We start from the raw sequence: 14,151 nt of genomic DNA on the forward strand, positions 1-14,151 counted from the left end.
GGATGCTGCCCAGTCGGACTTGCGTACGAAGTTCTCGGCCAGTCTTCTAGCGCCTCCTGCTGGAGCGCGGCTGGCCCACCTCTAGCGAAACTGGCAGCCGGGACAGCCGAATCCCGATCGCTGACGGTCTGGCGGTCGGTCCTCATAACTCTCTTAGGCCCATTGTCCAAGGGGTCAGGACTGCCCTCAGACATCCCTCCCCAGCCCTTGGCCCGTTCCCTTGACGCTTAGAGACTTCGGGGGCCGCAGCGCCGCGGCTCTAGCGAAGACAGACCTCGGACTGTCCCCAGACTGGGCCTCACGGGGCGGGACGCTGGGGTGGGCACTTTTGGAGAGAGGCCGGGCCCGGTGTGCTCGGGAGCAGGGAGTTTAGGACCCAGGGGCAGCCCGGGGCGGCCCTCTGGGCAGCGGGAGATCCTCCTCCCACCTTCCCCGCCCGCTGAGCGGCTCAGATGTCCGAGTAGCGGCGGCTCTGGCGCTCCGCATCCTCTGTCTGCGGCGGCGGGGGCTGGCGGCCCCGGCCCCTGCCCGGCCCCCTCCCCCAACCCCATGCCTCAGCTCTAACCCCGCCGCCCTCCCCCGCGGGGGGCATTTCCCCGTGTCCCCTGCCCGCCCCGTCCAAGTCAGGCGCCATGAACGACCAGTACCACCGGGCGGCTCGGGACGGCTACCTGGAACTCCTCAAGGAGGCCACCAGGAAGGAGCTGAACGCCCCCGACGAGGATGGCATGACCCCCACCCTCTGGGCTGCTTACCACGGCAACCTGGAGTCACTGCGCCTCATCGTGAGTCGAGGGTGAGTACCCCACTGTCCCCGCCCAAGCCCCTCCGGGGAGGACTGAGAGTCTCAGGGCCGCTCTAGGCCCCTGAGACACCACCCCCCAACTCCATGGCATCTCCCCCCAACCACTACGCCGTGCCACCCTCTTCCCTAGGACAGACCCTAAGGTGGAACCTTGGAGATTGGCAGTCGTGGGAGGAGGAAACAAACTGAGGCCTGTGACATTTGTGACCTGGATGTGGGGCTAGGAGGAGAGGGACTGGGACTTGGGGGTCCATGATTGTGGGAGGGGCTTCAGAGTGAGGAGAAGGTGAGAGGGATCTCCTGGGTGGTATCACCGGGAAGCAAGAGTGAAGGGCATAGTGAGACCCGGAGAGAAAGAGCAGAAGCCTCAGAGGGGCCGGAAGGGGGGTTGGGAAAGGAGAAGCTCTTCACTGCCCACCCCCAGCCTGTGGTCCAAGGGGTCCAGCCGGCGGCCACACCTCCCCACACACTGGATTCCACACAGCTCTCTCCCTGCTCATCCCTGGGACTTGTGGGCACTGTCCACAGTGCCAAATGCCACTCGGTTCAGCCACCCCATTAACTCCCTCTGTGCCCCTCCCCCACCACGGGCTCCATCAACCTCCCTTTGGAGTTGTCTGGGGGGACAAGTGGGCATTGAATCCAGGTGTCAGGGCCAGGGAAGGGGCTAGGAAGTAGCAGTTGAGGAATGTGACGTCCAGGGCCACTGACATGGGCTCCCTACGGCTGAATGACCCTGTGGACAACTTGCCAGCCCCAGCGGTTTAATAAAGAGAAGTCAGGTTGACCTGGGGACCAGGAAGGCCTGGACAAGGAAAAGGGATGTATGAGATGCCCCAGGAGGGTTTACATGAACATCTCAGGCCCTGGGAAATCATGGTGGAGGGAAAGGGGCCCAGCTGGCCTGGTGCCAGGAGCTGGCCTGTGGTTTGAGCATGGAGTAGGTGGGGAACCCCCCTTTGCCCTCCCTCCACAGCTGCTCCCCGGGCCCAGCAACAGGTGGAAGCAGCCCCTAAGATCAGGCAAGCGGAACCATGTTCCAAGACGCCGAGACTGGCCCCTGTCCATGCGAAGAGGTCACACAGTGATCTGCCATCCTGCTCCCCCCTTGGAGAGATTCGTGGGAGGAGGGGACTAGGGGGCCCCCCTTGGTGCACCAACTCCCCCCCCCCAGCTCCTACAGAGGGTGAGGGTTGGTGCTTGATGGGGTGTGGGCCAGACGCCCAGTAGCTCCTGTCTCAAAGGACTTGAAGACCAGTAAGGGAAGTGGGGAGGGGAATGCGGGGGTGGGGGGCTGGGGAGTGTGGGCAGGAGCTGCTGAGACAATGAAGTGATTCTTCCTTCAGCCCTGCGGGGTGGCGCCCTCATTAGAGTGGGGCAGAGGGCCTGAGCTAGGTCCCTGAGGGAGGCGCAAGCTTGGAGGAGAGCCAGGGGGAGGGTGCCCAAGGGGGGCACAGTCTGGCGCGGAGGGTGTTGGAGGGGGCTGCGTGGGTCCCTTGGACCTGCCCGAGCCAGCCGCCTCACAGGGCTCCCGAAGATGGGGCCGCCCCGGGAGGGGAGGGCAGCTGGGCCCAGGCTGCAGGCTGCCCTTCCCCTCCCCTCCAGTCCTGGCTGCCCCCATGCTCCCCTCCTGGCCCAGGCCAAGACCCGACACCTGCTCTCACACGCGGCCTTGCCAGGCCTGGCCCTGCTCCCTGCAGACGTGGCCGTGCCCGGCGACACGCAGGCACGCACCCTCACACACTCCCCCAGGCCTCAGGCCCAGCACACACGACCCTCTCGTCCTCTTTTTCGGTCACTCCTGCACTGGCAGCCACACTCACCGCCGTGCCTGCTTAGAGACCCAGACTCGGCCCTGGCCCACCACCTCTCTGGGCCAGCTCCCCGCCGGGCCCCATGAATAATTCACTCCTTTCTCTCTGGGCATTAAATATTTATCCCCTGAGATTCCCAGCCCTCAGTTCTCTTGGGGAAGGCCCCGCCCCGGCCCCGCCTTCTCTGTCGCCCCACCCACTGCGAGCCTGGAGCCATCTTTAACCCTGGGCTCGCTCGAGCTGCGCCCCGAGGCTCCGGGCTGCGTGTCTCCCGGAGTCAGAGGAGAGATCTCGGGCCGTCGAGCCCCTCTGGTGTGCCTGTGGGGAAGCTCATCCAGGCTGGGCGCTCCACCCCCGGCAGCCGCTGCCGACTGCCTGCCTGAGCTTGCGATGGCTCATCACCCCTCCCCGCGTGTCCTCCCTGCAGGGGTGACCCGGACAAGTGTGACATCTGGGGCAACACGCCCCTGCACCTGGCAGCTTCCAATGGCCACCTGCACTGCCTCTCCTTCCTGGTGTCCTTCGGGGCCAACATCTGGTGCCTGGACAACGACTACCACACGCCGCTGGACATGGCCGCCATGAAGGGCCACATGGAATGCGTGCGCTACCTGGACTCCATCGCGGCCAAGCAGAGCAGCCTCAACCCCAAGCTGGTGGGCAAGCTGAAGGACAAGGCCTTCCGCGAGGCGGAGCGGCGCATCCGCGAGTGCGCCAAGATGCAGCGCAAGCACCACGAGCGCATGGAACGGCGCTACCGGCGCGAGCTGGCCGAGCGCTCGGACACGCTCAGCTTCTCCAGCCTCACGTCCAGCACCCTGAGCCGCCGGCTGCAGCATCTGGCGCTCGGCAGCCACCTGCCCTACTCGCAGGCCACGCTGCACGGCACCGCCAAGGGCAAGACCAAGATCCAGAAGAAGCTGGAGCGGCGCAAGCAGGGCGGCGAAGGCACCTTCAAGATCTCCGAGGACGGCCGCAAGAGCGTGCGCTCGCTCTCGGGCCTGCAGCTGGGCAGTGACGTGATGTTTGTGCGCCAGGGCACCTACGCCAACCCCAAGGAGTGGGGCCGCGCCCCGCTCCGGGACATGTTCCTCTCCGACGAGGACAGCGTCTCCCGTGCCACACTGGCGGCCGAGCCTGCGCGCTCGGAGGTCAGCACCGACTCAGGCCACGACTCCCTGTTTACCCGCCCGGGCCTGGGCACCATGGTGTTCCGCAGGAACTACCTGAGCAGCGGGCTGCACGGCCTGGGCCGCGAGGACGCGGCGCTGGACGGCGCGGGCACGCCGCGGGGTCGGCTTCAGAGCTCCCCCAGCCTCGACGACGACAGCCTGGGCAGTGCCAACAGCCTGCAGGACCGCAGCTGCGGGGAGGAGCTGCCCTGGGACGAGCTGGACTTGGGCCTGGATGAGGACCTGGAGCCCGAGACGAGCCCGCTGGAGACGTTCCTGGCCTCCCTGCACATGGAGGGCTTCACCTCCATCCTGCGGCAGGAGAAGATCGACCTCGAGGCGCTCATGCTGTGCTCGGACCTCGACCTCCGCAGCATCAGCGTCCCCCTGGGACCCCGCAAGAAGATCATGGGGGCCGTGCGGAGGCGGAGGCAGGCGCTGGAGCGCCCGCCGGCCCTGGAGGACACAGAGTTGTGAGTGCCCAGAGCCTCGGTGGGGATGGGAAGATAGGGCTTGAAAGGCCCTGGGGTGGGCGTGGATCTGTCTCCCTTTTCGGGTGGGGGATAATAACTAGGTCGCCGTCAATTCCAAGAGGCCCCAGTATTTACCCCCCAATTCGGAAAAAGAAGCTGCCAGTGTACATTGCTGATGTCAAATGCACCTCGATTTTGAAGAAGTCAGAATGCAGGAAAATGGGTGTCTTTGTATGGATGAGACCCAGTAGTCATAGTAGTCACAGCCGGGACATTTTGAGCCCTCCCATCTCCTGGGTACTGGAGTTGCCCTTGCACAAGTCCTCTCATGTGCAGGGGCTATATCCTCCCCATTTTACAGGTGAGCAAGTGGAGGTTCAGAGGCTTAGAGTAGCTCACCCATGGTCCTGCTGCTGCTCAGTGCAGAGCTGGGCCTGATCCCTGGTCTGTGTGGCTCTAGAGCCTAGGGAGGACAAGGTGACTCCCGTGGGATGGAGGGTGTGGCAGCCAGTCATCTCACCAAACGCCCAAGCCCTCAAGGCAGATATTTTACCTACTGGTCCCTGAACCTTGTAACCAGAAACATGAGCAGATACTCCCAACAGGGCCAACAGTGGCCTTGAGGGCAGAGTTGTCATGTTCAAAAAGCCATCATGGGGAGCCCAAGGCTGCTGTCAAACTGGCAGTGCTGTTGACCCATCCCTGCCCTGACTCTCCATCCTGGCATCCCACAAGCCCAGCAAACACCGCCGCCCCCTTTTGGTATCTATGGCCTTTACCCTGCATGGCTGGGCAGGGGTGGGTTTGGGAGGAAGTCTGGTTTAGAGTTTGGGGCCAGCGTCCCCATCCCTGATCATCAGTCTGCCTAGAGAGGGTAAGTGGTCAGAATATTTGGTCCTGACTTAAAATGCTGTCTGCAAAGGCCCTTATCTGAGGTCTGTTTCTGTCTCTTTCTCCACAGATAACAGGGGCTCCTATCCCCATACCAAAAAGAGTTGCAAGTTGCCACACCCATGGTGGGACCACGAGGTCCTCACAGTTGCCAGCCCTGCAGCTCCCCAGCCGCTTCCCGGGAGCGAGGACCATGCGGTCATCTCCCTTGAGAGCCTGTCCCCACTCTGCCGCAGAGGGTATGGCCTGGAGGCACCTGGAAGGCCAAGAGAGTGACTCAGAACATCAATTCTGAGGGGTTCTGGGGCCCCTAAGCCACCTCTCTCTGAGTGGCTCTAAAGCACGTGTGCATTCGTGGAAGGCCAGCCCCAGTGCCAGGGCAGGGGCCACTAGATGACCAGCCCATCAGAGCTGGATGGGAGCCTGTGGTGCGAGTGGGCATGGCTTGCCCCGGGGCCATTGTCTGTCCCCACCCCTCCTCTACGGGTCCTGTGGTCTGCTCAGTCTGGAGACTCCCCTCCTACATTTTTGTGCAGGAAGAGTTTGGGCTGCCTCCCCTCCCCCTGTACACCCCAGAGAGGAGGTTCCCAGCTAGACTCTTCAGCCAAATGCCCCAGCTTTAGTCCCCACCCTGCCCCAAGCACGGCCAGTCCCCTTCTCCTTCTCCCACTGGCCATGCTGGAGAGTTGGAGTGCCAGGCTGGGCTGGGGTGGGGGTGACCGGTGCCCTTCCAGCTTACCCCGGGGTGGGGCCCAGCCTGACTCCGCCCTCCCCGCCCTGTCCTTCTCCACTCACTCTCTCCTTGGTTGTGCAGCCTGGTGCCCCCAACCCCAGGGATCCCAGAGGGTCAGGGCAATAGATCCAAGGTGCTAGAGCGACTGGCTACAGTATTATGGCCTCGAGGCTTGGCGGGCATCTCTGGGCTGGGGAAAGGCATCTGCCAACTGGCTCAGAGTCTCCCAGGCCCAAACCAGGCAGAGACTGGTTGTGGCTGGGTGTCCAGCCTCGTGTGGGCAAGTCCTGCCATGTGGACACGGGAGCCTGAGGATGTGGACAGTCTAAACTGCTGATTGTCCCCAGGTCCCCAGGGCTCTGGGCAAGGTCTGGAAGCAGCTGGGTGGCTGCCTGATTCTGCATGGGTAGCGGGTAGGGGAGAGTTCTGCACGGGTCCCTGCTCTGTGATGCTGGTGAGACCAGGGGAAAGGCCAGCCTCAGAGGGTCCTCAGACCAAGGTCACGGACGTGGGAGGGTCACTCAGGAGCCCACACGGTGTGCACATACACACCGCATGCAGATGTGCCCTTCCTCCTCTGTCAACAGTGGTGCCCCCGTCCCTGTCCTTCAGCTTAGGAAGCAGCTCCTACCGGGAGCATTGCCACAGCCCCCAGCTTCTTCCTGGTCCCCCCTTGGCTGGTGCAGGGGAGAGAGAACCCCCCCAAAATGCCACAGGCCTCCCTCTGGTGTGTCTGTCTGAGCGTGGGTCCCCGGGCACACACCTGCTCAGAGCTGGGGGCGTGATGGAGGTGGTCCCTGTGCCCACACTGAAGGCTTGGCCGCCTGCCACTGCCACCCTGAGCCCACTGCAGTCCTTCTCCCTGTTCTCTGGGCCTGGGGCCACCCCCAAGTGCCGACTTGAGCTTCCCGGAGCCCCAGGTGCTGCTCTTTCCTGTTCCCTGTCCGTGTACGGCCTCAGTCCCCTCCCTGTTCTCTCAGTGCTGGGGTGGGGGGCGGGCTCCCCGATTCCCACCACTGTACAAGGTACCCCTCCCTCAGGCTCATTATAATTTTTGTAGAGAACCTTCTCCATCCTTGTCATGCCTGTGTCTTGTTTTAATCATTTGTGGGTGGGAGACGGGTAGGGTGAAGAAAGCAAGAGGGTGGAGGCGGGAGAGGGAGAGGGTCTTTTTGTGCCTATGAGGACTTGGCCCTCTTCCTTGGAGGGATCCTGGGATAGATGGTAGGGCACTCCCCCACCCCATGCATCTCTGCAGGGCCCTCCCTCATCCCCGAGTCTTCACCTTGCTCTCTCTCTGGACCCAGAATTTAGAGCTGATGGAGAGGGAGGGGTCAGAACTGGGACAGGAGACCCCCCCAGCAGCTGAGTGAGGACGATGGTCCAGGCCTGTCCACTGCAGCTGCTGAGGGCAGGTCAACACTTCCTGCCTTCCCACCAGGTCCCCCTGAGCTTCTCCAGACATGGGCAGACGCTGTACACTAGGAGGCTGTCACCTATCACCAAGGTCCCATGAGCCCCGATCTCAAGGCCCCAGCCCACCCCTGGGGGGCCTCCAGTGGGGTCTCCATTTCCCTCATCACCCCAGGCAGCTCATGCGGCAGCCCTACTTAGAGCCGTCCTTTCTCCCAGGGGTAAGGCTTCCCCTTAAGCTGCACGACAAGGGGCTCTGTTTTCTTAGTCAAGTCTGGGAAGGGGCCCTGGAGTCATTTTGTTTCATTCCCTAAGGCTGCTGGGCCAAGTGCTTCTGCCAAGGGCACTTCAGGACAGCCTCTTCCCTCCAGCAGCATCAGAAATGTCCACAGGACATTGGTGCAGCAAGATTGCCCAGCAACCATCTAGTGATTCTAGGCCACCTCCCTCCACTTTACAGATGGAAAATCTGAGCCCTATGGAGGGGAAAGTCCAGACCCAGAACACAGGCCTCCTGACTGCTGCCATGCTTTCCTCACCTCCAGGCTGCCAAGGGGGCCAATAAAGACTGCGAGATTCTGCCCTTGGTGCTCCTCGTGGCTCCTCCGCCCTGCGACCCCTACTGGCCGTCCTGGTCACTGCACCTACCTCACTAAAGACCAGCCTCCTGGCACCGCTGGTCCAGGGAAGGACATGGGGGTGAGCACTCGCAAAGACAAGATAGAGGAGGTCGGAGCATCAGTGTGGAGGCAGAGACTAACTGGAAGCAGTGGGGGCTGGAGCTTCCATGGGTCAGTGTGGCTGGAGGGTAGAAGACTGGGGTGCAGGAGCAGGTGTGGTGCCAGGAAGCCTGAGGGTACTTTAAACACAGTGAAGGGAAGAACTTTACATGGTAGGGACTCAGCTTTGTCTACTTGCCCCCCTAAAAATTTAGATGGGGGTTAAGGAAATTCTAAAAAGCTAGAATAATGAATGATTCTTTGCTTTTGGGGATTAGAATCTGGTGCCAATATGGACACTTGCCCTGGGAAAATACACGTTGAAATACATATACACTCATATACAACTTTCCTTGTAATTCCAGACAGCTCCTGAAGTGCGGAGAGGTCCGGGGACCCCAGGTTAAGAAGCATTAGTTAGACTGCTGTGAAGTTACATCATAAATGAGATTACCGATTTGATGGAGGTGGGAGTGGTGGAATCAATCAGAGGCAGGAAGGACCTCCGGGTATGTGGCACAGACTTCTCTCTCTCTCTTTTGTTTTTTGGCTGCTCTGGGCAGCATGCAGGATCTTAGTTCCCCGGGCAGGGATCGAACTCCTGCCCCCTGCCGTGGAAGCGCAGAGTCTTAACCACTGGACCGCCAGGGAAGTCCCACAGACTTCTCATTTTACAGATGAAGTAACCGGGGCCGCATGGCAAGGGGCTGGCCAAAGATCACAGAGCAGTCAAGTGGGCAAAGTGACACTAGGTCTCATGATCCTACCCATGGTGCCAGCTGCCTCCTGTCCCCAAGTTAGACCAGTCCTGGACAGCACCCTACCCCTGTCCTCCCAGCATGTGCCTGTGTCACCTTCTCGGAGACAAGCCTGGGTTGTACGGGAGGTGGCCATACTCAGGAGACAGCCTGATCTGGGCAGCAAAACTGGCTCTGCGCCTTTTTAGTTGTGTTGCTTTGGGCAAGTTACCCAGTCTCTCGGAGTCTGTTTCCTCATCTGAAAAATAGGTATTACAGTTTATTATAATATATCAATAAGTGTTAACCTCACAGGTCATTAGGAGGGTGAAATGATGATGCGCGGAAAGCACTTAACATGCTGCTCGCTATTTACTGCACATCAGTTACTAATGATCACGGTTATTGGTGGTCTGAAACAGGCCCGTGGGGCACTCCTTGCATCTGTGGTCCCAGCCGCCCAGTAGGTGAGTCCTAGGCAGTTCCAGGGAGCAGTCCTGCTTTTCTGACCCCTATATAAGAGTGAACCCGAGCCGCACCAATCACACTAGCTCCTGGAGACAGCCCTGCGGGCATCCGCATCTGACCAGCAGGGGGCGTTGACAATCCAGCCAGCGGTTAAGAAATAGCTAGCCACCATCTAGTGGAAGGACCCAGGGAGAAGCCAGAGCTGTTCCTGAGGTGCCCAAGGAGCTGGGTATCTTTTACGGAGGGCGAGTCGCATGCCCACTGGCCTGGGTCCACCTCATGCTACTGTCTGAACTTGACCAAGGCAGGTGAGGGGTTTTAGCCTTCATAGGTGAAGATATTGAGTATCAGAAAGGTTTTCTGGTGTGCCCAAGGTCCCAGTAAATTAAGAAAAGTTCAGGATCCCTGACCTTTGTCCCTTCTGCCACCCCTATGCCCAGAGATAAGCTTTCAAGTTTTTACTATCAATTGTTGAGAGCTTGTAAGGTGTCAGGTGCTTATGTTAAGCACTTTATATACATTTACCCCTCGCAATAAAATCACAACCCTATGAACAAGGACCATATTATGATTATTATCCCCTTTTACAGGTGGGAAAACAGAGGGTCAGAGCGGTGATATGACTTGCCCAAAGTCACAGAGCTATTAGGAGGTGACCTAGGCCTCAAGGACAAATGTCCGCGATACTGAAACCTGCGGGCCTAACCCTGCGGGCCTAACCACGGTGCTGTAGGCCCCCAAGCACTTGTACTGTACCGTTTGATGGGGGTTGTCCTTGATCTTGGGTCCCCTTGACCTGGGCATGCCTGGTCCTGAGCAGGTGCCAGACTCAGCCTGAGGTGGGGTGGGGACATGCTGGCAGCTTCAGCAGCCCAAGCACATGGTCTGAGACAGAGTGCTCACCTGCCCTGGGGGGAGCTGGGCTGAGAGAGGGCAGGTCGGGTCATGGGGCCACTGGACAGGATACTGGGGGACAGTTTGGGAGGGTAAAACTTTGTGTCTCAGGCCTGCTGAGATGGGGGAGCAGGCTTGCACAAGTATTTTCTCCCAGAGAGTCTGCCTGCTTTCTTTTTGTCTTCTTGTCTCTTGGTCCCATTTCTCCCTGTGACACTGGGACTCCTGGTGTCCTCCTCTCTCCCCCTCTTTCTATTATCTCATCTCTCCACGTCTCAGTCTCTCTTGGTGTCTGTGACATAATCAGAAATAGATAACTGGTCTCTGCTCCTGGCTCCTGACACAGAGCTCCTACATCCCTTGGAATTTCCTGGGATGACAGGGGCATCTTTTGTTCTAATGGGGTGACTCTGGGTGGGCTCTTTGACGGCTTCAGGATGGGGGCTGGTCACCAGAAAGACCAGGCCACGATTAGAAGCTTGAAACTTGCAGCGCCACCCCCCATCCTTTGTGGGGAGGGGAGAGGGGCTGGAGGTTGAGTTAATAATTGATCATGATGAAGCTTCCATAAGAATCCCTAAACGACAGGGCTCGGAGAGCTTCTGAGTTGGTGAACGCATCCACACGCCGACTCCACGTGGAGTTGGGTACAGAGGCTCCTGCACTTGGGACCCTCCTGTACCCTATGTATCTCTTCATCTGGCTGTTCATGCATAACCTTTATAATAAACCAGTAAATGTAAGTAAAGTGCTTTTCTGAGCTCTGTGAGCTGTTCTAGCAAATTATTGAACCTGAGGTGGTGGGTTGTGGGAACCCCTGAATTTCTAACCAAGCTGTCTCAGACCTAGTCAGGCTGGCTCCCACTGTGCTGTGTCTCATCATGATGGAGAGCATTTACTGAGCACCTGCTGTATGTCAGCACTTGACATCTGTGATTTCGGTGAATCCTCATGACAGCCTCATTTAATAATGACAGGGGATTATTAAACCCATCTGACAGAGGAGAAAACCGAGACTCCAAGACACCAAGTCGTTGCTCAGGTCACATAGCCAGTAAGAGCACAAACAGGGCCTGACTCGTCATCTGTCTGACCCTGGACTGGCTGCCTCTCATCACCCTGTTTCCTCCAGGAAGGTTGAGGGCAGTGAGCCCTCCCTGGGTTTCTATCGCTGAATGACTAACTCCTATGGGATTTGGAGCCTGAGGTGGGGAAACTTCTGGCAAGTCCATTCAGAGCCCCGAATGCTTGGTCTTTCGAGAAAGCTCTTGGGGCATGCAGTGTGGTGAGCCCTGGAAAGCTGCAAATCCCCCGGGCACTATTTCTACCTTCATCTACTCTGACTTCTTTATTCCACAGGCCCGGGAAGGTCTGCAAGGGCAAGTGTTCTGAGGGCTGCGGGACCCTCTCCCTGCTCTGGATGTACACACATCTGGGAAGTTGCCCCACTGGACCCTGAACAGTAACGGGTGGGCAGGGGAGGGGGCTTTCTCGGGGGCAACAGCAGCTACCAGTGGAGGCTGGCCCCTGACCTCACTGCCCCACGGGGGCTCTCTTTATCCACAGAATCAAACTGCCCCTCACAGCACTGTCTCTTCAAGTCTCACAACAGCCATCTGAGCAGGGCAAGGGGAGGAAGGCATTATTTACAAGCTCCAGGTTCAGGGGGGCAATGACCTGCTAGGAACTGCATAAGCCAGGATGGCTATTCTGGGCCATTCGCACTGCTGTACGCGGCCAGCTGCCTTCTCAGAACACGTATCTAGCACTTTCTACATACCGGGCGCAGCAAACCCACGAGAACGGTACCACTGCCCTGCGTCACGGGTAAGGAAACCGGGGCTCAGGCAGGTTAAGTCATTTCTCCAAGCCTCTGAGCGCAGAAGTGTCAGGGCTGTGGGATTCGCACCCCAGACTCTCCTTGGCGGCCCCAACCTCCCCCATTCACTGTGCCGCCTCCCCCGGTGCTCACCCTGCACGAGGGCAGCTCAGAGGCTCCCCAGGTCAGAACAGGGGCTCAGCTGCCTGGGTCTGGGGAGGTGGGAGGGGGGCAGGTGGCTCTCACTGCCTCTACTTCCTCCGTTCCTGTTGTCTCCTGCTCAGCCTCTCAGCTGTACCACTGACTGCTCTGTGCCCATGTGTTGGCGTGTGTGTGTGTGTGTGTGTGTGTGTGTGTGATGTGGCAAGGACCCTGATGTGGATCCATGCATACATGGGGTGGGTGTAGCAGATCCAAAGCTTCCTGTGAAGCTTGTATGTATTTATGAGCCTGAGTGTGCTTGTGTGTCTCTGTAGTTTTGCTCATTTATCTTTACTTCGGGGTTTCCAAGTTTCCCAGAGGAGAGGTGTGCGTGCGCACGTGTGTGCATGTGAGTGTGTGAGCACACACAGAGGCTCCATGACTTTGTCTAGAGTCTGTTTTAGGCTCCCCCTCCCACCTATTACTTGTTTTTAGGGCCCTAGCTCCTTTAGACTGGAAGTTTGAAGCTCTGGCCGCCCACCTCCCGGGCCCATCCCTCACCTTGAGCTGAGGGTTCCTGCAAAGCTCCCTCCAATCTCTCTCTCGGTGACAGGCTTGTTGGGGTCAGAGCCCCAGGGGAGGGGGTGGGCGGGAGGGGGAGAAAGACCAGTGGTCCAGAAGTCAGGGAATGGGGTAGAGACACATCTACCTTTTGGGGCAGTCAAGGTACCAAGGGGCCTGGTGGGCCCTGCCCCTGGGTCACGGTAGCCAAATGGGGCTCACAGCTCTGATGCTTGCTGGGAAGGCCAATTTGTTGTTCCAAGCCTCGATGTTTTTAGTCTGTAAGTGGGGATAATTATACCCCACCTTATAGGCCAGTTGTGTGGATAAACTACACAGAGCACTTATCAGAGCCTTGACACCCAGTAGGTAGAGGACCAGCCCAGGGACCTGGTCGAAGGGAATCTGGAGATGGGGGAGGGCTCAGTGGGCACCAGCCAGGCCTGGGCATCTCTGAGCTGGTAGCAGAGAGAACTGTCACGCTGGGTTGTCCCCCAAATGCCCCTTTTTATGCTCATCACACCTGCACAGTATTGCAGAGCAGAAGTGGGAGGAGTCATCACACTCCTGAACCCCAGGCCTCTACACACACACACACACACACACACACACACAACATGTGGGCAAGGAGGAGAATAGAGGGAGTGAGCATGTTCAGGCCCTTTTCTCACTGGAAATGGAAACCATTTATGAGTATCATTACTGATACCAATATATGTTAGATTTAAACCATAACAATAGCTAAGGTAACAATAATGTTATAATTACAATAGCCCAAGAAATGGCATTACCTTGGTGACAGTGCATCTACCTTGAGCATTTGCCCTTTTATTACCTACCTGGTAAAGTACATAGTATCACCTTCATCCACTCTGAATCACCCTCTCGGAAAATTGAGGCCCAGAGAAGCCAAGTGATTTACCTAAGGTCACACAGCAAGGACGGGAACCTGGGGGTGTCTGTGTCCAGAGCCCCCCTCCAGACACTGTTCTCAGCTGCCTCCACACTGTGCAAGAGTGTCGGCCCTTACTCCCCGCTCCAGCCCTGGCACTCGCCCCACCGGGACCCCACACCCACTTCAGGCTGCTGCATACCCCAGAGTCACTCACACACACTGGACTGTGGTGTTGCCCTGATGCAGGGGGAGGGACCAGATGACCCTTGGAAAACCTCATGAGGCGGCAGTCTGTGTGGCTGAGCTCCAGCCTTGGGTTTTCTATTACCTAAGTTGCTGAGGAAGCCTGGGCCTCTGTTCCTGTAAGGTGGGGATGGACAGATGGCACCAGAGCCTCAGCAGCATCCCCGCCAGCTCAAGGTCGGGCCCTTTTCCCTCACCCCTCTTGCTCCCTGACCTGCCTCTGGGCCATCACCAAGCTGGCTGTGTCCCCGCAGAATGGCGAGATAGAGGCCGCAGGTAACTATGGAAGTGTGGGGGAGGGTCCTTCAAGGGGAGGCTGTTGCTGAGACACCCTGTCCATGTGGCCCGGCCCTGCTGGAGCCAGAAGCACTTG

The 14,151-nt window shown here is 58.7% G+C and overlaps 1 protein-coding gene across 3 annotated transcripts; it reads left to right on the top strand.

Moving 5' to 3' along the window:
* Nucleotides 1-349: 349 nt before the first annotated feature.
* USH1G (USH1 protein network component sans) lies at nucleotides 350-8,512 on the top strand (the record flags this gene model as incomplete). 3 transcript variants are annotated; one of them, XR_014291913.1, is made up of 5 exons in its annotated part: nucleotides 350-796; nucleotides 3,047-4,264; nucleotides 5,226-5,394; nucleotides 7,847-8,000; nucleotides 8,386-8,512. XR_014291913.1 is itself a non-coding variant. In XM_082603934.1 (3 exons), exons 1-3 carry the CDS (start codon nucleotides 633-635, stop codon nucleotides 5,227-5,229), a joined length of 1,386 nt encoding a protein of 461 aa, XP_082460060.1. In that variant the 5' UTR covers nucleotides 350-632. The 3 variants fall into 3 exon arrangements, 2 of the variants coding, with proteins under 2 accessions (XP_082460060.1, XP_082460061.1); XM_082603934.1 differs by lacking the exons at nucleotides 7,847-8,000; nucleotides 8,386-8,512 and having other exon boundaries at nucleotides 5,226-6,923; XM_082603935.1 differs by lacking the exons at nucleotides 5,226-5,394; nucleotides 7,847-8,000; nucleotides 8,386-8,512 and having other exon boundaries at nucleotides 3,047-4,268.
* Nucleotides 8,513-14,151: the final 5,639 nt, after the last annotated feature.

Source organism: Mesoplodon mirus, assembly GCF_964341445.2.
Source record: "Mesoplodon mirus genome assembly, chromosome: 18".
Lineage (NCBI taxonomy): Eukaryota > Metazoa > Chordata > Mammalia > Artiodactyla > Ziphiidae > Mesoplodon > Mesoplodon mirus.